This window comes from Pelecanus crispus, chromosome 18 (assembly GCF_030463565.1).
Source record: "Pelecanus crispus isolate bPelCri1 chromosome 18, bPelCri1.pri, whole genome shotgun sequence".
Lineage (NCBI taxonomy): Eukaryota > Metazoa > Chordata > Aves > Pelecaniformes > Pelecanidae > Pelecanus > Pelecanus crispus.
The window spans coordinates 1654019-1680889 of NC_134660.1; the positions used below are offsets into that span (position 1 = coordinate 1654019).

The following is a 26871-nucleotide window of genomic DNA, read 5'->3' on the forward strand; positions in this document are numbered from 1 at the left end:
CCTGTTAAAAGTTAGTTTCTGTATCGTTTAGGTATTGCTGATGCGTGCTGGGACACCGCACCCGCAACGGCCCTAGCGAATACACTCAATTCTTATGGGCAATATCCTCGCTAATCATCACGTGAGCCCCATTTCGTCTCTTTCCTCATCCACAATAGCTCTTGCTGTTCTTATCCTGACCCTCTCCTGAGCATCAGTTTGTCTCCAACGGAAAAAAAAAAAAAAAGATTTCATATTAAGCGGACAAATCCCAAACTTACTTTCACGAAGAATTAAAATCTACTTTCTTTGCATGCAGAAGAGACTAGGACTAGTCAGTCTGCTGAGACTATTCAGTTTGCTCACTGACCACAAGCTTGTTATTTTTGTCACCCTCCTTCAACTGCTTGCATGTCATTTGCATTGTTTAAAGTCAAAACAAGATCACCTCAACTTGCAGCTACAGTACTTCTCATTTCATACATCACCAGTCAGGCTGGAATCACAACTTTGCATGTTATTTTGTCAATGTGCAAGAAGCAGAAGAGAAACCAGCTTACTCTTCTGAAATTACATTGGCTCTGCAGTGCTGACAGCAGGAAAAAACATCAGTCAAGTTAACAGATACGATTCAGGACAAACAGAATTCCTGTTTCAGTCTCATTCCTGACCACGCAGCCACACTAGCCCTAAGGATACCAACCAATGCTATCGTGTTCCAAGAGCTCTGCACCTCCACTAACCATAAACTCGCCCATTTCTGGTGCGTATCTCTGCCCTGGCTCATCGTGGTTGGCATCACCAGCATTTGCGCAACACCGTTCCCTCTTGCAGAGTCCCTCAACTTCTCAGCTGTTTGTTTAATAGAAATTCACTTATCCACAATTCTTCTCCCTTTACCTTCCAAATTCTGTCCTGGCCAGTTCTTTAGTGCTTGACTACAATCTTTACTCAGATTACACAAGATCTACTTACGATCAGCATGGTACGTGCTCATGCAGCTGCCCTAAGACCTAGCACTGACAGCAGAAGCGGAGAAGGCTGAGAACAAGGGTTTCCTTGGGGCTGCTAAAGACACCATTGACACGCGACCTCCGCTGTTCCCTCAGAGGCTTAGGTCCTTTGAAAGCAGCAACACTCTTTTGGGCTTCAAACAGAACACAAGATCAGGACATGAATTTCACATTGACATTTTTATTAACGCCAACTGTTTTAAATTTTTTTTTTTTTTTTTTTTTAAACAATAGCACAAAAATGTTTCAGGGAAGCAGTCTGACAGTTAGTCTGATGACCTTCTGAAATACAGTTAAGCCACACCAAATACGAATTCCTGTTAAAGAAAAAAAAAAAATATACGGAACTCCAACCTTTGTATTAGAGGGTGTTGCGTCTCGTTAGTAGACCACGCTGCTTTGTGAAGTAAATGATGGCACACAGCTTAGACTTCATCATCACGCCAGTCATCACTAATTTAAGGCTTCTGAATCAAATTACCATCAACATCACAGAAAGGAACGAAAAGCTAGTGTTGCTACGGCCATGAGGAGACTGAACAAGCTGGATCTTTTAGACAAGTAACGGTGTCTTGAATAGAAGAGACCTGCCCTAACAGCAGCCAGGAGAACCAGTCACACAGTAGTTATCTCCTCATCTGCATGCATTTTGAGGGTGCAATTTAGTAAGAAAAAAAAAAATTGCATGAATCTTTCTCTTATTTAATGTGGCTATGAAAGATGTTTCCTTACAATTCCATTATCTCTAAGAAGGACATCAGCAAGTGGAACCAAGGAGAAAAACCGAAGAGCAACAGAACATTTTTCTTTTTGCCGAGAGGTAACACAAAAGGGAGGGAACCTACTGTCCTTGGATTGGGGGGGTTGCAGGAACATCTCCCCAAAACCTTGCACTTAGAATGATGCACAGACTCTATATGTTATACCAGCTACCTGCCTTTCCGAGTGACCTGTTCCGCACAACGCTCAGAGGCATTAACCCATTCTTGCTCCAGACTCTCCACAAAATTCCACTGACGTAGAAACCACTGGTTTCCTTTTTTTGGGGAGGGCTGGGGGAGGGTGTAAAAAACAGAACATCTGTCAATAAGAGTGTCAGGAGGGGGGGTGTTAAATATTTCAACCACTGACAAGGCTTGAGGAAGTTTCACAGTTTTGTTATGCTCTATTTTATTACTATTGTATTTACAGATTTTTCTCTCCTTTTTTTGCTGAATTGCTGATAATTTTAATAGAATTTAAATCTGGAGTGTGAGCAGGAACCAGTTAACTACATTCATTGTCCAATCCCCATTGGTTTGAGAAAAAGACTCCAAATTCTTGGCATATGAATCAGCTGTTGGGTAGCTCCTCCCTCTCCCCATGAGGCGGCAGCAGGACTGCAGCAGTGGCATGCACAGATTCACACCATGGCTGGTGGGGCCTTGCGCTGCAGAAAATACTGGTGGATGTTCTCGGCGTCCCGCTTCAGCCAAGCTGCATTCAGCAGAATATTTTCACAGCACTGCTGGACAGTGCGTTCTGCCGATGGAGCTGGGTGACTCTCAAAGAAGGCCTGTATAAAAAGCAGACAACCGTCCATAAACAGGCATAGACAAGATTATATTTTTAAGTCGCCAGATTTCCCTAGGTTATATAGAAATGCTTTCGTGAATTATGTTCCTTGTCTGACTACAGTTCATGCTATCTGCTCCCACCAACATCACAGACGCTGAAAAATTTGCAGGGTACTTGCCGAGTTTGCAAGGCGTGTAATCCCAAGTACAGAGCGGGAACAGCAAAATGCCTCCGTTTCTCTGCTAAAGAAAAGCATTTCTACGAACCAGCCCAAACGCTGCCTCCTGTCCTGTCTTGTCCTCGCTGCCAGGGACAGCAAGTGGCACTTGAAGAGATGAATTCAGCCTTATTGGGAGGCAACAAATGAGCAGCAAATCAAGTGTGTATTTCAGGATACTTGGAAGAAGACACTAACGGAAGCCTAAGGCCATTTTGCAACAGCATTTGTCTAGGTATCAGATTTCTTAGCATTCTACCTAGGCCTCTTTCCAAGCTGCATAATGACCTCCAAGCACCAGCAGCACTCAAGAGCTGTGCTGAATATTCTCACATTTCTTCCTCCAGAATCAACGACATTGATCCGCTGCAAATAGCTGAAGAAGCTGCACCAGAGGCTGCTGTGACTTTGCACTTGACAATTGGTTAAAGGGTAGAATAAGCTGCCATAGTGGGGAGTCATCCCCCATCTTCACACAAGCAGGCTTTTCCCAGTACTTGGCAGATCACCTCACACTAAGGTACACTACAAGGTGAATCGGGGCTCAGACACATTAAGTACTCCAGCTAAAAGCTAGGTATACTGTCTCAGGAAGTTCTCTTGGAAAGTAGTTATGATTTAGTTATGGATGATTGTTCTGGTAAATGTTTTGGAAAATGTTCCTTAAGAAAAAAATTAACTATAGCGCAAGATTTCTCTGTAAAACCATGTATGCTACTAAATCTTTTCTAAGAAGAGATCACTAGACGATTAAAAAAAAAAAAAAAAAAGATAGAGCTCGTGGCTCAGCATATCTTTGAAATAAGAATTCCTCCTGAGCATTTTCCTAGCAGGAAAGTGGTAATTAAGGGCCATATTTTTAAGTTTCTTCTTCCAAGAAAGAGTCCCTGTAAAAGTGCAGGCAAAGAGTAAATAATAAAACCCACACATGTTTAAAACGCTACCAAGACCAGTGCCTACACTCCCAAGTCAGAGGGGATGCTCAAGTCCAGTAATGAAACCACATCACCTTGAGCCACCGCTTTCAAGAGACTCTCTGCAAACACGCGAACCTGCCTGGTGTAAAGCCTTGCTCTTAGTACACAGCACAAATGACCACATAAAACTTGAACCTATAGTACAGAATTCAGCCAATTTCTGCCATGTTAATTCCCCCAGGAGGCCCTGGGTGCTAACACAGTCGGCCCCAAATGTGCCATATCAGTCTGGGGCAGAACAAAGTGCTGGTGTAAGCCTCAGCTTACTATGGAAGTTGTAACAACTATGAATTTTGCTAGAATTATCTTTAAAGGTTGTCTTTTGGGGTGTCTCAAAACCACTGCCACAAACTGTGCTGGATTTTATAAAAAGTTTAAATAAGTGAAGCTAATGAAATAGAAGTCACTAGAAGTTGGACATTACTTTGTGAAAATGCTAATTTAAGACATTTCAATAAAAGAACTCAACCTAAAGCAGTGCAATTCAGGGACTAGGCAACAGTCAAAACAGTCAGAGGCAGAGCCACAGTTCAAAACCAAAAACTGCCTAGTAGAAACTCATGGCTCTTCCATCAGGTGCCCACAGTCTAGAGCACGCAATGTTTGTCACAGATGAAGTTAATCACTTCTTGAATTAAAACTTCTTACCTTAACTTCCGCAGCCATTTTATCGTTTGCAAATCCATCCACTGTTAGCTGAAGGAGAAAAAAATATTAACCGAGGGTAAGAATTTAGCATTTCAGATATAACAGTTTAGTTTTAGTCATGTATGCAAACAGGACTTTTCTTACAGCTGCACATACCTTTATTAGTCTGGATATTAAGAATCCACCTTGGTATCGATTATAAAGTTCCTCCCAATTGTCCCTTACAAATTTCCAAGCAGCTTTCCTCCCCTGCTTGCTGCCTCCAGCTACTCCACCAATAACAGATACCGTGTCCTGGGGACGTACCTCTTCCTGAAGATGAAAATGTAGACAAGTATTCAAGGCTGTTTCAACAGATACAGCACGTTGGCTTTATGCATTTCTACGCTGAATCTGTCAACGATAGCTTCCCCCCACCCCAAACTTTAAGATACAACTCAAAGGTTTCATCGTTAAGACTATTCCTCCTATTCTAGCGTGTTATATGCGCACAGCGCTCTATCGCCAAGTGCTCTGAATGCACTTGTCATTCTCACAAGGTAAGGAAGCAGCAGTTTTTCCAATAACTTACTGAAAGTGCAAAGGTGAGAACTTTTTGAATCAGTTCTGGTTGAGAGATGGCTCCAAGAACTCGTTCAATTCGGTTCTTCTCCTCCTGCATGTCTGCTTGCTTGTGAAGCTTCAAAGCCAAAGTGTATTAATAATATTAGCACATGGTATTAAATGCTGACTTCTTACCTAGCACTACTGAACCTGCTGTATATGCTAGAGCTGCTAGATAGGTCGTCAAGCCTAATATGTGACAAATTGAACTTGTTCATCAATCACCCTGCACCTATCCACATTACAGACCTCATTACACATACACCAGCAGAAAGGACCATTAGTAATAAACTGATCTTCACCACTGTTTATGTAAGGTCAAGTAGGACCATGCCTCCAAGCAATGAAGAATAATCCTAAAAATGAGATGTAACAATCCACTAGGTGGCAATTTCACATTATGCACGGACCAAGGAACACCACAACGAAGCCCTAGTGTTCACATCATCTGTAAAACATCAGACCGAGCCCGTGTGCAGATAAACTGCATCTCAGAGGAACTTGTAGGGTGGCATATTTAGCTTTTCATTGCACAGGCTGGCAGTGTTCACAACAGAGTGCGCACTCACCTTCAGCATAGTGTCTAAAGCAGTACTGTCTCCATGCTTCAAAATAGTCACATATACCTAAAATAGAGCATAAACAAGGAAGGTCCCTCAAAAACCACACTTTTAGAAATCCAACAATCAGTTTCTACGTATTTGGGTTAGATTTCAGACAAGTGAACAGATCTGGAAGATACCAGCACTGATCCCTTCTATGTTTTAAGACCGGATTTTAAAGATGCATCAACTCCTTTACCTCTTCCTCAATTTCAGCATAATTTCAGTAATTTCAACCACAGCGAAACACCAGAACAAGAAATCTTTGTACCACGCAACACCTAGCTAGTAAGTACTTCATGTATACTCAATCCATATCCATCAGTTAGACTTCGTGCTCTGCGGGGCCAAGCTGACACCTGCAGAGCTCCTCCACGATCCCTGCAGTTTACCACAGTGCTTTTAAACCTGGAGGATGTAGGCTGGGCACGGATGGATGTAAATGAGTATAAGTCAGCTCAGGTTCAGCACTGCACTTGAATAGTCTTCAAAACCCAAAACCCAACACAATCTAGAGACCAGAGTTGTACTGTGGCAGTCAGTGTGGGGAGAGCTGAGCTCATTAGTTATGACCAAGTATTGGCCACGACAGATGAGGCTGACTTGATTCAAGAAACACAGGGATGTTTGTACCATGCTCCCCAGTATCATTTTCTTCATAACTGGACTCATCCAAGCTCCCATGACATCCGCCAAAACCAGCTGTTCTCAAACCTTGACACTGGTTTCCTCTAGCCTCCCTATTCCTTGAAATACAAGAGTTGAGTGCACACAGTGCTAAGTGAGTGGGGACAGCCTTTTGGGAACCAAAATTTACAATAACCTACAGGACTCCTCAGATCAGCTGACAGCATATGTTTTCCTTCCACGTGGTCCTTAAATCGGCGTCGGGCTTCTTCTAATGTCGCCTTGTGCCCAGCTTTTCCTAGTTTGCCCAAGACCAGACCTCTCAGAAGGGCATCCAGATGACCTAATGAGTGAGCAGGAGGAAACAAAATAATTATTTGGAGACACAATTCAGCAATTAAGTGTTCTTCCACTTAAAGTGATCAGGGTAGAGCTGTATAACAATCCTTCCACATGCCTGAGGATATCTAAAGAAACTAGGCTTTTTCTCACTATCCTTGGTGCCAACTGGAGAATACATTGATTTTTTTTTTTTTTTTTTTTTTTTTTAACAGCAAGAGGGTCAGGAGAACATGATTCCAGCCCAAATACAACAGGCTAGGCCTCTAACCTGAGCTAAGTCAGTAATATTAACCATTTGCGTCTACAGCAGGACCAACTAGGACAAGTAAACGTGCACGCACATGGCTTTCCATCCTTGTAGTCTACTAAGTTTCATGCACTCCAACAGATGCAAAGTTAGAGCAGAGAATTTTTATCAGTCAGTGACCAGGTAGAGAAAAGTTTCACCATTTTAACTTGCTCCTGATAACAGAGGGTTGTTTGGGGGCTTTGTGTTTGTCTGTTTTTAAGTATAAAAATACCCCTGAATGCCTACTTCAGACTCCTCTTCCTCCCTTCTCTCCCCTTTCCCAAGATCTTGATGGCTCATTTACACATCAGTTTTCCAAAACCACTACTGGATTTCAGAGCGTAAGTTTCCTACCCTCTCCAGGTTTGGGGTCCCATCCCAGTCTCTCCCCTATTGGTGAAAAGACATCTTTCACGAACACCTGGATTTCCTCATAGAAGTCTGTGTGGGACAAGAGAGTTGAGAGGATCCCCAGGTTACAGCTGAGGTCGCTCCACACAGTATAATTGGGCTCATTCACAAAAGCTTCCATGACTTTTAGAACCTCTACAGTGCTAATGATTCCAGCTCGGGCCTGGGGGAGGAAAAGACACAGATTAATCTTACTTCCAAACAGAATTAAGACGTTTAATAGCTCAACACATTATTTTTACAGTTGTTCCGTTTGCACAGCCTGCACATAAACTCTATTTTCTCTGCTGTGGGGTTCTGCCAAGGTGAGGTAACACTAGTCAAAGCACCTCAGCTGTCTGCTCACGGCACACAATGCTTTTTATACACAGGTAAGCACTTTACAAGGAGACAGCTATATAATTAAAAGCACATTTTGCAAACAAGAAACAGACAAGGAGATTAAGTGACTTAACAAAATTGCAGCAATGCTGGCAAGAAAAAGCAAACCCCCAGAGTTATTCTCAGCCAGATACTACACCCACCAAAATCTTATTTTAACTAAAAACTGTAAAGATTGAGAGATTTAATTTTTGCTCTTCATTAAATTGAGAGTGTAAAACTGCAGAAGTCATTTTCGCTTCCTGCTTCCCGTGAATTAGTGCAAGAAGTACTGCCTTTCCCCCTCTGTCAGGAAAACTTTATATTAGCTGCTTCACAGTGTCATGAAAAGACTTCTATGCTTAGCGCAGTTGATAATACCTACAGTAGGTATCTCCAACCAGATTGCTCAGATTTTTGTCAATCTGGAACCAGACCAATAATTTATGGTGCCGGAAAAGATGTGAAGATCAATTTTTATTATCTAGGTTATATTCACCTATGATAAAAACATGATTAAAACTGAAACAAAAAATAGTAGTCTAACACAACGTTCCTACGTGTATTATTGCTCAATTTTTTTTGTACCATTAGTCTCGCAATATTTGGGAGATGACTCAGGCTCCAGTTTCAAACCCCTTCAACTAAGTCATGACTAGAGTTACAAGCTTTGAAGCTAGAGAAGCAGGGTATCAAACCCACGTTTTTAGGGTTTTTATTCTTGCTGACTAGCAAGAATAAGAAAGTGCAATCTGAAATACAGAGTACAGTAACCAATTGTTCAGAGCCAGCAACACTTGCTTTGGGGGTAATCCCTTGCTTTTAAACAGCAAGAATCCCCAACAGCCATGTCCTCCAGTGGAGGACAGTTTTAACAAGCCCAACTGAATAAAGCATATGGTGCTGATAGCATTTGACAAAGTCATTGAGGGGGTCATTAAAATATCCTTATTTTGATGACTTAAAAGAAAGCAAGTTCTCAAAACACTTAATTTTGTAAAAAAGCCTATAGTATATAATACACCCCTACAGAGAACAGTGCAACAGGAGTTATAGACAGACTGCTTCCATAGGGTTTAAGTCTTATAATACAAGTTAGAACTTGTCCAGCTAATTAATAGCTAGATGTATGCAGTAATCCCAAAGGCACTTTGCCTCCAGAAACTCCGACTGACTCTTCAGACACCAATTTCTGCAGTTACTGTAGCTCTCATTATTAGACAGAATAGCAAAGGGTTGCTTACCAGAGAGAAAAGATCGTTCTGCAGGCCAAGCCTGTCCACAGGGGGTAGGGAGAGGTCTTTGATCGCTGGTATTAAACTCTCCAGCATGTCAGGGCTATATTGAGTACGGTAAAACCCTACTGTTCCAAGGTTTAACTGAAATGTACCGAAATAGTAAAAAATTAAAAGTAAGGAACAGATAAGGAAATGCTTTTTTATTTTTGAACAACTAGAAATTTCTCAAAGCACCATAGCTCAGAGAAGTCAGCCCCTATCATTTAAATAAAAAGAAAAAACAAATCATAAGTAAGGGAGAAAGACTTCAGATTTCAAAGAAGAAACGCTCACTAAGAGGCATAGAAGACGAGAGACAGACGACAAAGAAACAGAGGCTAGAGCTAAAACTAGGAGCAAGGAGAAAAGAGAACTCCTCTTCTAGGGGTAACTCCTAACTGCAGTAAGGGTAGTCATGCACTGAGAAGATAAAATGCAGGAGACTGCAGATGCTAGAATCTTAACTTTTGTAACCTCTCTTCCACAACCTGCTCCATTCAACTTTGATAGAGAGAACCATTTTCTTAAGAAAGGAGAGCAAGCACCTCTGCCCAGCGTAAAAGCAAGTCACGGTCATTAAGCTTGATGAACTACGCTGGCTACACACTGCTACCTACTAGCGTTTTAGTGTAGATGGTCAAATATTGTGGTTGGTTGAACAGTACCTGGCATAAACCAAAAACATTGCTGAGCTCACCAGCAAGTCCCCTTTGCTGCTGCTATGATTTCGGTCAGTTCAACCGCCAGTCCTCAGGACCATGGCACTAACTAAAAACCTCACAGATTGACAACCTTTGCAGCCAGCAGTCCCACAAATTCACCTTGGACTGAGCTGGACTGTTGCCTTCTCAGGCAAAAATATCAAACTTTACCCTCATTTAGACAGGGCATTTTTGGAGTTGTTCATTCATTTCATGTCCCTCCCTATTACCAGGGAGGACCCAGATAGATATGGTGATTCAGGAGAATACGCAGGCCTGACTGCTGAAATGCCCATGTTAGTTAAATAGGAAGATTTGATTAATAATAGAAAAAGAGACTAACCCTTAATGTTATTTCATGGAGTGACCGCTCAGAGTACAGCTCCAGCTTAGAAACAATTACTCTTCAACCTCAGTAGTTCATACAGCAATAGTCCCAGCCAGTTGCTGTCTTTCAATTTTTAAATTCACAGTTTGACTGGTGTCTGCAGAGGACCGCAACAGTGAACTTTTTCACTTGCAGATATGTACTTGTCTGGCAACAGCCCTTCACACTAATGAAAGATAAACAGGACTATTTTTGCTCAGAATGGACTTTAACTAAACTGTGGTTGCCATGGGATACCAAAAAAGCCACCACATTTCAACTCAAAAGCTGCCTCTAATTGCACACTGTTTTTCCGGGCTCGGACTCCTAAAGGTTCAAGTTTACATTGTCTAGACTACACTTGGAAGGCAAAGGACTACACTCAGCAAGCATTACAGAGAGGAGCCAACATTCAACAGCAGCACAGAGAGGCCCTCCGTAAGAAATACAAGATCGCAAGGAGGGGGCAGGGGGGGAAGAGAAGAGGAAAATGAAACGCAAGGGAACATTACAGTGACAAACAAACCTATTCCCAGTAATACGTTCTCCTTTGCGACAACTCACCTTCACCCACTGGTCTGGCTTGATGTCTTTCAAAACCAAGGTGAGCTCTGGTTTGTCCATCAATATTTGCATTTTGGCACAGGTGGGGTCATCACTCGTACAAATACTTATGGGGACCATCCACATGGGGAAATCCTCCCCTAAAAGAAGAAAGAATAGAAAGGAAGGCCTAAGGAAAAGAAAGTGTGCACACAACACCAAGAAACTCTGCCTGATGTTCAAACAAGTTTCAGCAGCAGTTTAAGCAAGGCTACTTAAATTTAAATCTAAAAAGGCACAAATCTGAAGGAAAACGGCAGATTTGGAGTTAAAATCCAAGAATCTCTAAATCACCTTTCAAGCCAAACATTTTAATGTCCATAAGCATGGAAGACGGGTGGAACCTGTGTCTTAAGATAGAGCTGGCTTCCATATGAGGCACTTTTATTTCAGCACTACTATAAAACCAGCAGCTTAGAGCTCCTCAGATGGCAGCACTGGCCTTAAACTGGACATGAAGAGAGAAGTATCTCGGAACAAAAAATGAACCAAAGACTGCAGATAAATGCCATTCTCCATGCGAGCTGGACACGGAAACCACATGCGTGAGAGCATTCAATCTTAGATTTTCTAAGGTTTTAACGAATACTTAAACACCTGAATCCAAGCAAAGCACCTGCCTGCTCTGCAGCGCAGCTATTTCATCTCTCAAAATTGCTGCCGTTGCATGAAAAGCAACAAACACTCCACTCCTGCTCTTAGCACTCATCTTACCGGTATATGGTCCGCTGGCACAGAATTTCTTCTGGACTAACTTCAAGACTTTGTCGTCTTCTTGCTGACGGGGGGGGGGAAGAAAGAAAAGAAAAAGAAGGAGAGAGAGAGAGAAAGGAATTATCAGAACATCTAAACTCAGCTTCTGTATATCACAATACATTCACGTGCCCTCTGTTAAACCGAGTAACTTGTGTTCTCCTCCAGAAAAAGGAGCTACCGCAAGAATCATTCCGATGTATTAATGACTGTTCCTGTTAAAACATACGTGCCCTATTTCTCATTTGAATTTGTTGTCTGACTTCAGCTTCCAGCCCGTAATCCTCCCTCACCGTGCAATCTTGTAGAATAAGCATAATTCAGCCGGAGTGAAAAGCAAAACGTGTGGCAAGGGGAGCTAAGTCAAATGTTCCCTCCCCCAACACACATTTCAGACACAAAGAGCAAACGGGCTATGTCAGCAAACTCCAAGCACATGATCTAGAGCGCCTGTGGAATAGCTCCATATGGCTTTGCGCTAGGTTCCTCAAGTGAGCTGCACTTCCCCTCCCTTCAGAAACAGAACCGGCACTAAACAAAGCAACCCACTGTAGTGCCTCCTGATCAAAGAGAATTTTTTAAATAATTGTATACTACTAAATTTGATCCTAAAACACAGTTAAAGGCAGAAATTTTGATCTGAAGTGCTGAAAAATGCACAGTTGTATTTACCTGTTCAGCTTCCACATAAATGAGCGGAAATCCCATTTGTTTGGTCCATGTATTCATCACAGCAGCAATAGGTTTACCACTAGCTTTTTCCAGGCTTTCCCAGAGGTCCTCTGCAGAAGAAAAGTCTGACTAAGGACTCCCAGAGTCTTGACACGTCAGACGCTCCTAAGGACACTATATGGGCACTGGAGGGTGGGAGGCTGTATTGTGACTCCAGTTTGCCCTTCGTGTTTTGGGTTGTGTTTTTATCAAATTGCAACAGATGATAGGCAAGAAAAAGGAACTAGTTTAAACCACTCATGGGGGAGAGAGGGAAGAAGAAAGCTTCTCTACTACTAAAAAAATGCAATCAGTACACACTGTGATAAAGTATAACAAAAATGAGCATTAAATATTCAAAATGGTGAATAGAAGAATCTTTTCCTTAAGTTTTTCATATGTTATGCCAAAAGAGCTGACCGAACACGGACTGGTTTTGGCTGACAGAGCATGATGTTCCACTTCCACATTTATGCCTGATACACAAAAAAGGCTTGAGTAAAGAAAGCGCTGTGAGATATTAGACAAGACTTTGAACTGCTTAATCACACATGCAATCAATACTGCAAAAGGAAGCTTGCAAAAGGCTTATATGGCAAATCAACATACTCTATTTCTAAATTAGATTACTACGCAGATGTGGTTATCAACGGTAAATGCAGCCCTTTCAGATTACCTCAGCCGCACACTCCTGAGACAGAGAACCCCTAGAGGATCCTGAATTCTGGCTGTGCAGGGGACACATTGTATGAAACTGGAAACAAGCCAATTATTTCCTTGCATTTCAGTTATCTCAGGTGGAAAAAAACTGCTGTTTAAGAATCCATTATTTCGGCACGAAAAACTTTGTCTCCAGAAATCACTTTTCTTAAGCTTGTAATAACCACCAGTTACCTGTAGCGGCATTCTTCTGCTGGAACTTCGTTAAATATAAATTCATTCCTTTCCGAAAGTCCTGGGAACATACAATTGAACAAGTAATGGCACCAGAACGGAGGTCCTTTCTATCCTCCCTCTGCGCTGCATTTATATTCAAGAATCAGCCAAGGAATCTTACGATCAGCGTGTACATCTGTACCTCCTTCCATATTTTCCCACTATCTTATTTCTCCTAGGTAAGTTCAAATAGAGCCCAAATACAAATTGGCAAAAAGTTTTCAAAATACAGACTAGACAGATTTAAACATTTTGTAAAATGGTATTTTTAACTGTAAAAAGATTTGACAATCTAAACTTGGCTTTTTAACAACACTCTTTTTACCTCATCACCGATGTAGTCATGTAGCATTCGGATTACAGATGCTCCCTTGCTGTAAGAAATAGCATCGAAGATTTCATCTACTTCGGATGGATGGCCAACACTAACCTGTGGTAAACAGGAAAATTAATAGTGAGAACAATTTTAACTGCCATAAGATTTTGAGTTTGCTTGTTCTAGTGTTTAAAGAGCTGACTTTTCTCACTGAAGAAAGCGCATGCATATCCATCACTAAATTGTCTTAGTGGAATCTCTGCACCCAGTCAATTAAACTTATTCACATATGACTGGGTTGGGATTGGTCTATAGGTTAAACAAACTGTAACTTAGGTTTTGGTATTTAATCAAACAGACTTAGGGATCCTGCCTCAATCCTTTGGTTCAACACTTACCCAAAAGCAAAATACAGTGAAAGTTGTTTAGTTCTGAGACAGTGAACCATACATACTCAGGAAATGCACCCAATGAGTACGTCACTCTAAAATGACCTGTTGTACAAAGTAAGGTCATCTCCCAACACCTATTACACCAAACATTTCCTAAGCCATCTATCTATCTAAGCTATTTCCTAAGCTGTACAACGCAGAAACACCCAAGGGGGCCTCAGACAGAAGCCAGTACACGCCCAGTAAAGTTTGGTGGCTTGGGCTCTGGGCTATGCTGCACTTTGGTGTACGTTGTTGAGCACTGGAGGAAGTCAGCAGCTACTCCACTGTGCTTAAGGGCCAGAACACTACCCACTTTGATCAGAAACCAAACCACAAATAACGATGAGTTTTGATCACAACTTTGCCATTTCAAGTCAGTAGAGCAGAAAAACTCCAGAAGCAGCCACCTTCAGACCCTCAAACCTCACTTCTGAAATACTAATTCGAGCAGAGGAAAATCCACAAAGTGTAAACGCAACCTTAGATTTTCCTTTGCATCGTGAACGACTGCAAAGTTCCCTTTTTTCTTAATAGGAAAAAAGCTTACACACAACTGACAGGAAAGAAAGGGAGACAATCAATAGCAAAGACAGAACTTACTTCAATAGGATGACTGTTGTCTAAAGCATCAAGCTCTTGAGCTCGTGTGTAATCAGCAGAAACAAACTGAGTCCAGATATCGTACTCTGGGAAACAGTGATCTACACACAGGTACTCAATCCAGGAGGCAAATCCTTCATTCAGCCAGAGGTGGGTCCACCATTCCTGGAAAGATGAGAAGGCAGAATAAAGAACAAAATTCCAACAGCTTCATTTAATCAACAAGAAGTTTGCAGCAAAGATAAGCTGTTAATGGCCTAGTTTAGCACAGAACAGAGAAACACGTAACAATTCCAAGCATAAATTCCTCTCTATACTCTTCTTGGGCTGATGAATTCTTTAATCAGCACTCTATAACTGTCTTCCCCTCCGTCTTAAATTTTAGAAACTCTGCATGGAGAACTGCACCAGGTGCAAATGAAATTCCCGGAGCCTAGACTAGAGGTCAGGGCGGAGCCACTGAGGGAACAGCCATGGATGTTACCTAGACTGAGGAGAAAAGTCAGTGACGTGCAAGGCCACGGCTCAGAAAAGCAGCACAATTGTGGGCAACACAATGACAGTGTCTTTTCCAAACTGAATACCACCAGCTGCAGAAGACTGATTTTTTTTTTTTTGGTTTTGGGTGTGGTTTTTTGCTAAAGATGCTTACATAAAGGAGAAAGCCTGGAATCTGAAAAAGTGTTCTAGACTATGGAAACCTGAAATCTAGTAAACAGTTAAAATCTGTTTCTCACCGGCCAGAGGTGGGCTTTTTTAAGATAAGAATGTTACATTGACATTTTAAAATTCTTCCTTTCATTTCTAATGTTTAACTGAAGTAGGCGAGATAAGGAAACAAGCTACGGATACTGAGGAAGAAAACACCCTTTTCCATAACTGCACTTACCAACCATTCTTTAAATGTAAGTTTGGGTGGCTCACTCAGACGAGCATGGCTATGATGATATGGGCCCTTAAAAGTAAAAGAAACTGAACAGGATGTAGAATCAGCCCACTAAGCTGTTCTACAAAGAACTACTGCTTCTACTATGAATGAAACATTTACCCCAGGGAGGGTGGAATTTCAATAAGGAAAGCTGTTACTGAAACTCTACACAGATAAGCCCCGCTTTATTTTTAGAGTGGAGACTATCCAATTTTCTTTTACATTTCTGATGGCATCTGTTTCCAATACACTCAGATTGGTGCCAAACGATTAATGCAACTGCAAAATAGATTCTTGGGCAATTAGGTTGGACTTCTAAATCTTCTCACCTCCCTGTTTTTCCCTCTTATCCCACTGGCAACCTAATTGCTCATGAATCTATTTCTTCCCCCGGAAGTATTCTCATTTATCTTTGCTACAGAAGGACCGGCATATTGTGCTGGCCAGTAAGATCTGGTACTGGCAAACTAAACCAGTGATGCTACTGAGGCGTTCTGCTGTGCTGTATATGCACCTCAGATTATAGAGGAGAAAAAGCTGACTTTCTGGAAAAGTGAGAACAACATTGGAATGTCTTTTCAGATTTCACAGTTGCATCACAGAACATAAAATAATAACCAAAGAGAAAAAAAATTCTTAAAGAAAATTTTTTTAAGACCTAGAACTTCAAAAGGAGAATAAAAAGCTAATTCAATATAAATTTTAGAAATTCTTGTAAATGATACTTTCTCAAGCTTACTGCCACAGCTCTCAATGGTCAGAAGGACCACGAATGGTTGGTGAGTCACTACTGGTCCCCAAGGCACTTGCTGGCATCCTACTGTGTTGTCTAGTCACATGATGCTGGCTCTCCTTGCTTCCAGCTGCTCAACTGCACTAAAAGCTAAAAATATATTACTTTAATATTACTTTTCCATTTAAATATTGTGTTGCTCTCCTACCTGTGCTACCACAAACAGGAATGGACACAGTTGACTAGATTTTAAGAGGCACAGCGCTGTGGAAAAATTTGATAACCTCTGCTTAGTGTTATAATTAATATTTACACTGGGGTTTTTCCTCCATTCACTCACACTTCATTTAGGCAGCCTAAAAGCCAGAACAATGCAGATTTGGGGCTCCAGAAGCCATGTTCTTTTTGCCAAACACACCAGTTTCTTACAATACAAGGAACTTCCTAACCTGTGAAATATTTGGATTCAAGCATCTGCTTGCAGGGTTTTGGGAAAAGGAATGTCAGATCTAATGAACAGAGCAAGCTGAAGCCATTTGTTAACAGCAGAAGCTCTGACTGATACAGGTTTCAGTTTTTAGCACTAAATGGAATTTATTTACAGATTTCAGTCTTGCTACCTCAGATATGCTTTTATTCCCACCACAATGGGAATTAAAACATCAAACCATTCAGACAGCTGGCTCCCCATATATCCAAAGTAATTCATACGAGTTACTACTGAGCAACTTTTCAGCTACCGGACTAGAACAATGTGCAGTGCTGAGCTGGTACTGATACACTTGCTTGGTATGAAAGCCTGATGAGTGAGTCATGCCCACCTGAAAGGAAAACAGTGGCTTATTGCTTCTAAGTAACCTGACTAGCCAAAATAATTTCCACAGAACACCTGCTCAACTCTAACTAGGACTATATTCAAACAACTGAACATTACTTCACATAGGAAAGATCTAGAAATACTTCTAAAGAACACACTGGTAAAGAAGAAAGTGGTAATAAAGCACTATTTAAATATTTATTTTTTTTTATTTTAAAGATAGCATGCCTGCTCTTAAGGGGCACTTGAACACACACACGATAGGAAACACACATCAAAGAAAACTAGAAGAACTTGTAACTATTAGATACCATGGTCACAAGGTTTCCAAACCACTGATGAGCAAGTTCATGTCCTACAACCAGAGCAACCCACTGGCGAGATGAAGAACAGGAATTTTTGGGGTCAATGAGCAATGCAGTCTCCCTGTATTTAAGAGAGAAAGATAACTGAACAGAGTGGTATGCGCCCAGGGAAAAAACACAATCAAAAGTAGGTTAAATTACCTAAGCAAGCTAAAAAGTGATCAGTACAACTGAAAAAAAACCAAAAGCTATTTCAGCTTAGACATTAGATTATTTTGGTAAGTTCCACAGCTGTTGGAATGCTTTGGAGCAATAATTCCTTATGGCATGCAAGAAGACAAGTGCAAAAACCCAGGCAGGAACAAGAAAGTTTATCCTTTATTTATAAAACAGCTCACCTACATAATCTAGGAACCTTAACTGTAACTCCCTTTGCACTGCATGATGTATGCACAGCAAGTCTTCTCCGCCTCCCTCATCCCCAAAGGAATTCCAGCTCTTCCAAGCGCACAGCCAGCCGTGTCACACTCGCCACTGCAGATGCACAAGAGTCTGCACACAGGGCACAGGCGCACACACGCATACACACGCAAGTGCTCCCTAGGTCCGGCACATAACCTCTGCTATAAACGCCCCTGTCACGGTCAGGACTTAGCAGGTCAGTCAGACAGAACTTCTGGACTGCTGCAACTCGAAGGGGAAAAATGTGCATCTCAAAACATAGATGGTGCCTGCAGATTGTGCCAACCTTCTGTCCCCAAAGGGATAAAGCAAGCGTGCCAAACTGAGCATAAGGGCGGGCAGGGAGGAATTAACAGCACCATTAAGAAAGGCTTCCAAAAATCCTACTCATCTAGGACAATTTTTTTTTTTTTTTCCCCCATGGGGAATAAAATATCAGATTTCATCAGAATTGCAATAAGCAGACAAGCAGATTTTAAACCTGGGCTCAAATTTCCATTTCAATTTTTTAAGGCCAAATTAAAAGTTTAACAGAAGAAATTCAAACTATTTCAGGATTTAAAGTCCAAAGCTTACAAGACCAATGTTGTACAAAATGAAGGAAAATCATTCTAACAATGAGCACAGATAATGTAATAATATCAAGCAAAAGTACAAAAGCTTGATCAGGTGAACAAAAAAAAACAAAACTGAAAAGGAAGGCAAGTTAATATTTTTGATTTACTCATATCCACATGGTTATACTGTGGTTGCTAAATTTACCAACTTGCCTACAACACAAAATAAGAAACTCTTCCAGCTGTGTCAGTAAGTACGTAACTTTTATGGGGGAAAAAAGCGGCCAAGAAAGTTCTCTTGTAGAACAGGCAGTGCTGCCAGACACTTAAAAATCTCACACCCTTGGACAGTAGTTGTAATAGCTCATTCTTGCCTTCCTAAGATTTGTACGATAATGCACGCTGCTGCAGAAGTTAAAATTATCCAAACCGAAGCAAGAGTTGAAGGTATTTACGCAGTCTTATTTGGGACGATACCCAATAATTACAGCTCCCTAAAACTAATCCAATTACTTCCAAGAATTAGTGAACAAAGAGGGGGGAAAGACAGTATTTTAACAGCATACCTATAAGTAACAAGGCCCCAGTTCTCCATGGCACCTTTATAAAATAAATACAAAGGTTTATTGATATGGATACACACCTCTTCCTAAATGTTTAAAATTCAAATAAAATACAGTTCATCAATAAAGTGAGTTACTTTACCAGCAGCAAAGTCTGCAATAGCTATGAGATCAATTTTAGGAAGAGGGTAAGGAACATTGAAGTAGTCCTTATAAAAAGGCAGAGTTTTAGCAGCAACCTGTAAGAAACAAGAAGAGAAATGTTAACTTGGAACAATTAGTAAAAACTTGAAAATTTATGACTGAAACTAGCCTAAGAACGCAGCATACACAAGATTTCTTCCAGAGCCCCATTTCCAGCTTCTAGAGCACAATGGTTTGGAAGACTCCCGTGCCCTTTTTCTCCCAGGCTGTAGACTACCCTTCAGTACTTCTCGTCATCTTTGGACCAAAGTCTACATCACCAAATCAGAACTGAATTAAACCGCATGTTTTCATTATTATAGACATCAGTTTGTCCACAACTGAAGTTCTGTTTAATATCAAGCCCGGTCTCTGCGAGCCATTAAAGCAAAAACCACCCTCATGAGCTTTGCATGGCTTTAGGTGTTCAAAAACACCTAAATTTTGTGTTCAAAAAACGGGTAGATGTGGCACTTTGGGACATGGTTTAGTCTTGTCTACCCTTGATTGGCTTAGAGTAGACTTGGTAGTGTAGGTTAATGGTTGGACTGGATGATCTTAAAGGTCTTTTCCAACCTAAACGATTCTATGATTCGATGATTCTAGGTGAGCGAACAGAGGAGAGCGCTACGTCCAGCCTGTCAGAGATCGCGCCAGCCATAATGAAGTCACCCCGAGCACATTTACCTCTAATGCAAACTTTCCTTGCTCCGCTTTGCCAACAGGAGTGTAAACACGCACTAAGACGCCATCAAGGGACCTGGCCTCTACGAAGTCATATTCTCCCACCACAAACGCTACAAGATACGTCGACATTACAGGGGTGCGAGCAAACTTCACTTCCACCAGATTTTCATCATCTGGGTACGGCTTCCGGTCAATGACGTTCTTCAGCATGAAAGGGAATCAGTTAATTTCATGGAAGTGAAACTGTATTACACAATCCATTTGACTAACTATTCCATCATTATGAGTCATGCATTTTAAAGTGAAAGGACTTCATTTACAATTTAAAAAACACAGACCACAATGTAGTTCCCCTCCTAAAAGTGCCCCATCACATATGGACATGTAATTTTATGACATATACGTTATATTCCATTACTGCAAAGGCAGCTGAACACATCAGCTATCAGCTGCTGTCCCTCAAAGAAAATATTACCCACATCCCAATAAGGCACCAGGCTTTCACTTTAAATTCTGAAACAGAAACCATAACCACATCAGTGGGCAAGGCTAGACTTTGCAGGTAACTATGAAAGTTAGCTACTGGAATAAAAAAAAAGTCTATTTTTAAACTGACTCGCTCTTCTCCAGCAACATCTAGAAATATTTGCAGCATATTTAGAGTAACAACCTGAAAATACCCACTTGTATTTGTGACAGAGGTACTTCTACTTGCACATTGTACCCCAGTTCTGGTCAAAAATTCTCTAGGGCAGAAAACATGCTTATTTATCTCCAGTGCTTATGTAGCTATAACAGCTATATAAACATACAAAGGCACTTTTTTTTTTCCCTCAGTCACTCTTAATCAAGTAGCACGTGGCATGACATATGCTAAGACTTTTTTTTTTTTTTTTTTTTTTTTAAACAAACACCACTGTGGTTTGTACAACCTGTTTAGGTTTTGTGCTAGCATCCAACATCACAATATAATCTTTTAAAAATTTCTCTCAATTTAGAGCTGCTTAGTAATAGCTAGTGATTCCTAATTCTGTCTGTTACCAAGACACACTATTAACTATCAAATAATCAGCTGGCATTATTACAGTTTTATTTAAAACACTGATTACTTGCCCATCAAGAACTTACCATATTTGACAAAGCTACTCTGTCTTTAGGAACCACCAAAGAAATATCAAATGTTGCCTTAATAGCAGGCTCATCCCAGCAAGGGAAAGCTCTGCGAGCATCAGTAGCCTGAAGGAAATAAGAGTGTTAAACAAATAAATCACAAGAGATTGCGGCAATAAAACACACGCAAAAATTCAGCATATTTTACAGGGAAGAAGTTGGGTAAATAACAGCTAGTCATTGGTATAGTCTCCTCCCTGACGCTCTTGACCTCTGCATTAGAGCATTTTATTCTTACTGTGATAACTTATTTCACTCTTGGTTTTTAAAAAAAAAAAAAAAAAATATTGCAGCTGAAAAGCACTCTGTGCTCTGATGGAATTCTACAGTCTGAGCAAAATTTAGCAGAGTCATGACAGGAGCAAAGCTCAGTCATGTGAAAGCACAGAGGGCACCCAGGCATTCACAGACCATACACACAAGACCACCTATTTATATTCTGTCAATAGACTGCACCCAAGAAATGTTGTATTTGTAAGTACTCCATGTTTTATGTAACCAGGCAGATAACGATGAAATTACAATATGGTATAAAATTCCGTCATTACATCCAGGGTTTACATAATACTTGAGACGGTATCTGGCTCACATTTTGGATGTCATTAAGATACTGAGATAAAGGCAGAGTGTCCTAGTAAAAAAATTAATATACTTCATAAAGGAAAGTTATACAGAGGTATTTGACCACATCTAAATAAATAACTATTCTTAAACATTGTAGCAATTGCATATACATGATGCATCACACATCAGCATGACCCTTGGCTGAGGAATTTGCCAGATCCAGAATTTACTGACCTTGAAGTTGCAACATAAAGGCTGCTTTTAGTATTACCCATCCACACGAAGAGCAAGAAGCAAATAAATATGGATTTTTGAAATTTACCCAGAGGTTGTATAGCTAAAGCTAGGAAACCGTGTCTTTGCTTCTTCTAAGCATAAATCCTGTATTAAGAATGACATTCCCTGAAAACAAAAATACAGCCCATACCTCAAACTGAGTGACAGCAGCATAGCGTGTGTCTCCAGTAGGGGTGGTATATTTACTTCGGTAAAACCCTTTCATTTTATCATTCAGCTCCCCGACAAAGTCTATCTTTAGCGTCCCCGTCCCTGTAACAGAAACAGATGGGGCATTGTTATTTGCATGTGCCAAAAGGAACATTTATTTGGTCTGGACCTTCAGGCCAGGCTACTCAGCTGGCCCATTGCCCTTCTGAAATAAGATGTCCCTTCAACTCATCTCCACCCATCGCTTTTTTGCCAGCCTCCCTCAAACCCTTCACTCTCCTTACATAAAATAAGCTCCAGCAGAGCAATGCAGGCAAAGCCAGACTCACCGCAGCATTTTAGCACTTGATCGGCAAAGGCTGCTGCAGTATTCGTTCTCATCTTCTAAACGCCATGCAATAACCAAGAGAGACCTACCTTAGGCCATTTGAGAAGTCCCATCCTACAATCCTTACCTTTGAGTAAAATTTGCAAAAATATAGGATGGCTACTGAGTAATAACAGCATCCTATGAAATCTACTACAACAGCCAAGATGGAGCAGTGGCTGCCTTCAAGCTTGTAAGTCAATTAGTCTCAGGATTTATTCTGCCTTCGATGTCTCAGTGCAAAAGGGGAAACCTGATCTTGATCAGAAAGGCAGCGTGCCAATATCCCACAGAATGAAACACTCAAGTTTTATCACCCTGGAATCTTTATATTTGTATTTGTCAAGATGAAATAAAATTGCTTTATTCAAACTGAGGAGCTGACTTTCAATCAACAAACTCCTCAAAGCAAAAAACCGTAACAGTTTCAAAAGAATTAGTACATTCACGCCTAGGAAAATACCGCAGTAACTCAAATTAGCTCATTCTCTGTAAGAGGAAAACAAATCATCAGCAGCTAAGGTAAATAGCTTCTGAGCCTAACTCCCAATAGCAGGTAAATAATTAGAGTCACCTCAGGTGTTGGAAGCAAACATCACCATTAGTGAAACAACATTTTCAATTCCAGAGGCTCACAAAGTGACTTAGAGTGGACAGACTCCCTAGGGAGCACTACATTTGCAGTCAGAAACTTCAGGGAAGACAGAGCTGTCCTACTCCAGCTTTTTCAAGTGCAAACATTAGACACACGGTTGAAGCAAGCAGAAAGCATGACAACAGCTCTTACCTTTCTGAAGAGTACTGGGAAAGGAGAGAGTAACCTTTTCATCCTCGTTTTGATAGTTGAACCCTGTGGCATGTACCTCTGAAAAAGAAAAACAGACTACTTTGTTCAAAATAAGCCCCGGAGATGTTTACGTAACTCATGAACATTTAAAATAAACTGAATCAGCTGAAGCCAACAACACGCTGTAGTTACTGAACAAATCGATGAAGATTTTGAATAATCCAGAATGATACAAATGCAAGCAACCAAAGAAACGCCACCCATTGTCCAAGTTCCACGTTGTATTATCTCGCTTCAGACAAATAAATCTACCACATTTACATCAGACTCTACAGGCACAGGCTCAAAGCACCGCCGCCGTGCTCCTTCCACGTCTGCCGTACAGCCGTCCATCAGAACGCTGCCCTCATACGTGGCAGGAATTCTGCTGCACCGAGTAATGAAAGCTGTACTGTTAAACTGTAAACTTGCAGTAAGAACAGTATCCTGTACAACACCAAGAATGCTGGTAACAACTACTACAATCCTAACAAACGGTGAAATATTGCACAAAACCTCCCCTCAATACTAAATGCTCACATCAGTGCAGCAGAATTCTTACTAATTAGTCCAAACAGGATGCTTATGATTTATTTAACTAATTTGCGGAGCTCACTTTGAAAAGCACACTCATATCCACAGCAAGGTGTTTTAGTTTGGTTTCAACCACAAAGAAAACCACAACATTGATTTTATTTTAAAATTGTCTTCAGAACCAGGGACCTACCTTGAAGTTTATATACCATTCAGCAAGCGCATCCAAAATCAACCAGAATGTTAAGCGGTATGGCATTTACACGGCATTGGATCTATTTGTAGATGCAAACATCCGAACTATGAGGCCAAGCTGGAGAGATGGGGGAGGGAATCGGTACACAGGAATTCAACTGTCCTGCAGCTTAGAGTTAGCGGAACCCAGAGAGAGCACCTGGTGCTGCTGCTTCCCTCCTAATTCAAGTCCCACTCGCTGCATCCAAGGTGATGTACATGTACGCTCCTTCAACCAAAAATCTAAAATAGCTATGTAGGACCTCACTTTGCAAATTCTGCTATCTCTGTCACTCTACACTCAACCACCACAATCAGCAGCTATCTTTAATGAATGCAAATCTGCACAAAACCAAATGAGCAATGCTTTCTACCACACATCAGCATCTTGAACTACCAAACTTGGTACGCCTGGACATAGTAATACATCTTTCTATGCAGACATACAGATGTATAATTCTAGATTTACAGCTACAATAAACATTTAGCAGTTCAGTGTAGTCTTGAAAGATACAGGAAATGCACAGACCAGTTTAAAGTAACAGCATTCCTAGGACAAGCTGCCTGTCCCATCCCACTTACATCACTCAAATCAAAGTGAAAACACACCTAGGATACTGAAATGCTAGCAAGGATCTAGCAACCTTTACAGGTACTTTAAAAATTGACCTAGGAAGAAAGATTCAGCAAATAGCTTCAGTTGTCTACTGAAACAGATAGTTTTGAATGGTCGTAGAAAAAAGGACAAAAAAGAATACTGGAAAGAGCTGACACACAGAGGTAAACATCCTAAAAGAAAAACATACCACTATATCGGCGACTTTGTTATGTGGAATTCTGAATGACAAAGCTTGTTTAAAACAACAATTTAATTTACAGAACGACCTGTCTTCCATGCTCAAGTATCACTACAAGAATCCAGGTATTTGGTTTCAGAGGCAGCCTAAGCAGACTCGCAAGATGTTCAGCTAAGTTGTTCCATATGTGACAAAAGTAACTGGAAACGTGTTTTTATTTTTATAAAATTTAAAGTGCTATTTATTCTGGAATAGTATGATTTCAGCCTTAAGTCAGAGTTAATACCAACTTCTGCTCGCCGAGAACATAAATGCAGAAACTGCATGAATGCATTAGTCTTAACTACTGGTTTCACAGTGCTCTGCTCAGCATTTAATCAGAGTTAACCACCATGCTAGGGTACATAATACATAGATGCTTAAAAGAATTCTAGCTGTAAGAAAAAAAAATACAGCACAGAAACAAATTCAAGAAAAAAAATTCTTTATGGGATCAAGTAGAAGAACTTTAGACTACCAGTCTGTACTGAGGAGTTCCAAGATTTTTTTAAATCAACTGCAAGAGGGATGAGACAGACCCTTTTTAAACAGAATACATGCCAAGGACATCACTATGCCAGCAAGCGTTGGGCAACGAGCAACGAAAAGTAAAGGTTTAGCTTTTCGTCTTATAACTCTGCGGAGCATGGAGGCAGAAAAGGAGACGTTATAAGAGAGGCGGAGAGAAGATATTCAGGGGAACAACGCTAATGTACAACACGCTAGTCTGAAAGTGGGCTTCCAAGCAACAGAGAGCGGAGCTGATTGCTGACTACATCGTTTAGATCCAATGAATTTTGACCCCAGCTATCTTTAGGGTCTAACAGACCACAAACCTGTTGTCCTGCGATAGGATGTTAGTGACTTGGGTCAAAGGGAAGGAAGGGCTGAATACCTGTCGGAAATTTATGTTAGCCTGCCTGGGAGGAATCCTGCTGCTGGACAACCTGCAGATGCTGAGCTGTCAGCCTGTGGTCAGAGGCTAAATGAAAACCTGAGAAACATCTGATAAAGATCAGTACAAGAATGCAGAAACACTCCCCCCCATGTACTTTAAAATGACCACAGCAAACCAAAAACATTTGTATCTTTTTACAAGTTCTAATGGAAACAATCTGATACCAAAGACAAACAATACCATGACTTCAGGATCATGGTTCTAACCTACTGAAACTGAGAAATACAAAAGAATGCGTATTATGCAGCTCTTCTGCCAAAACTTGACAATGAATATTAAATTTCCACCTCCTCCTCTCCCAAACGTGAAATCCTCCTAAGTGCATTTGAATTTGTAGCTCCACTACTTTATAACCTTTTTAACCTGTACTAGGAAAGCCACAGGTAAACATCACCAGTGCTAGAAAAAGGTGAAGACCTTCAGGTTTTTTTTTTCCTCCTGCAACAGCCTGGGAAAGCATATTAATACATTGCAAAAAGCAACCTTGTTTCAAAGAGCTTCCCAAGCCTAATTTTACAGTTAGCTCCCAATTACCCTAAGGTTAGAAACAGTGTTTAAACAAGTTATAGTTTAAATAGGCTGGAAGCAGCCATCTCATGAGCCACGCCGGGCGCTCCCAGCACAGACCCGTCACAAAATCCCCGCTAAAGGAGCCCGGAAGCCTTGCGATACCCCAGGAGTGCCCGGCTTGCCGCGACAACCAGCCTCTGACAAACGCTTAAAAGCAGCGGCAAGAGTATATCTCGAACAAAAGGTAACGCTCATTTGCAGTTTCACAAGACGTGTATTCATTGGGGTGCTGGCGTCCAGAAGAGCGTCTTTGCACGCTCAACCTCAGCAACTTTTTGTAATTCTCAAAGCAGCTGCTTATATATCAATTTCTGAAACAGCGGAATATAAATGAAAGATTCAAAGTTATATATTTCTTTTTAAAACTAACAATTCAGTGCCAACAATTTAATCCAGAGCAAAAGAACCATGGAAAACCATCAACAATACTTTTTGTTAGAGTTTAAGAGAACTGCTTATAACAAAGATGTAATTGCAGTAAAAGGCTGTCTGAATTCCTAACAAAAGCTCCTGAAGAGAACAACACAATTTTGGCAGCCTACTAACTTTGGAGAGTTTGGCACTGCAAGGTTGCAAGTTAATCACTAGCACATTAGCACACAGTCTGGACCAAGTCGCATGAGAAAATAAAAAGCTGCTAGTGCTCCATGTCTTTGGAAAAAATGCGTAAAAATCAGATCTAGCAACCCTCCCAAACTACATATCAAATTTTACAATAGCATTTTAAATAAATTACAGTCCTTCTACAGAGCACTTCCTGAAATTGCACGGTAACCAGATGGATACATCAATTAATGATCCCAATTT

General features: G+C 40.9%; 1 protein-coding gene across 1 annotated transcript in view; it reads right to left on the reverse strand.

Annotated features, from left to right (window-relative positions):
• Positions 1–1345: 1345 nt before the first annotated feature.
• The window catches only part of NPEPPS (aminopeptidase puromycin sensitive), a 39335-nt gene continuing 13809 nt past the window's right edge, over positions 1346–26871 (reverse strand). Inside the window, exons 3-23 of the mRNA XM_075722619.1 lie at positions 22894–22971; positions 21720–21841; positions 20687–20794; positions 19559–19759; positions 18831–18927; positions 18692–18725; positions 17113–17227; positions 14324–14488; positions 13299–13403; positions 12932–12992; positions 11999–12108; positions 11288–11351; positions 10535–10674; positions 8870–9004; positions 7209–7428; positions 6424–6566; positions 5564–5620; positions 4963–5070; positions 4548–4703; positions 4392–4439; positions 1346–2547 (exon numbers count right to left, since the gene is read on the reverse strand). Of these exons, the coding sequence (XP_075578734.1) occupies positions 2395–2547; positions 4392–4439; positions 4548–4703; positions 4963–5070; positions 5564–5620; positions 6424–6566; positions 7209–7428; positions 8870–9004; positions 10535–10674; positions 11288–11351; positions 11999–12108; positions 12932–12992; positions 13299–13403; positions 14324–14488; positions 17113–17227; positions 18692–18725; positions 18831–18927; positions 19559–19759; positions 20687–20794; positions 21720–21841; positions 22894–22971 (2420 nt within the window). The 3' untranslated portion in view covers positions 1346–2394. The remainder of the gene's footprint in view (positions 2548–4391; positions 4440–4547; positions 4704–4962; positions 5071–5563; positions 5621–6423; positions 6567–7208; positions 7429–8869; positions 9005–10534; positions 10675–11287; positions 11352–11998; positions 12109–12931; positions 12993–13298; positions 13404–14323; positions 14489–17112; positions 17228–18691; positions 18726–18830; positions 18928–19558; positions 19760–20686; positions 20795–21719; positions 21842–22893; positions 22972–26871) is intronic.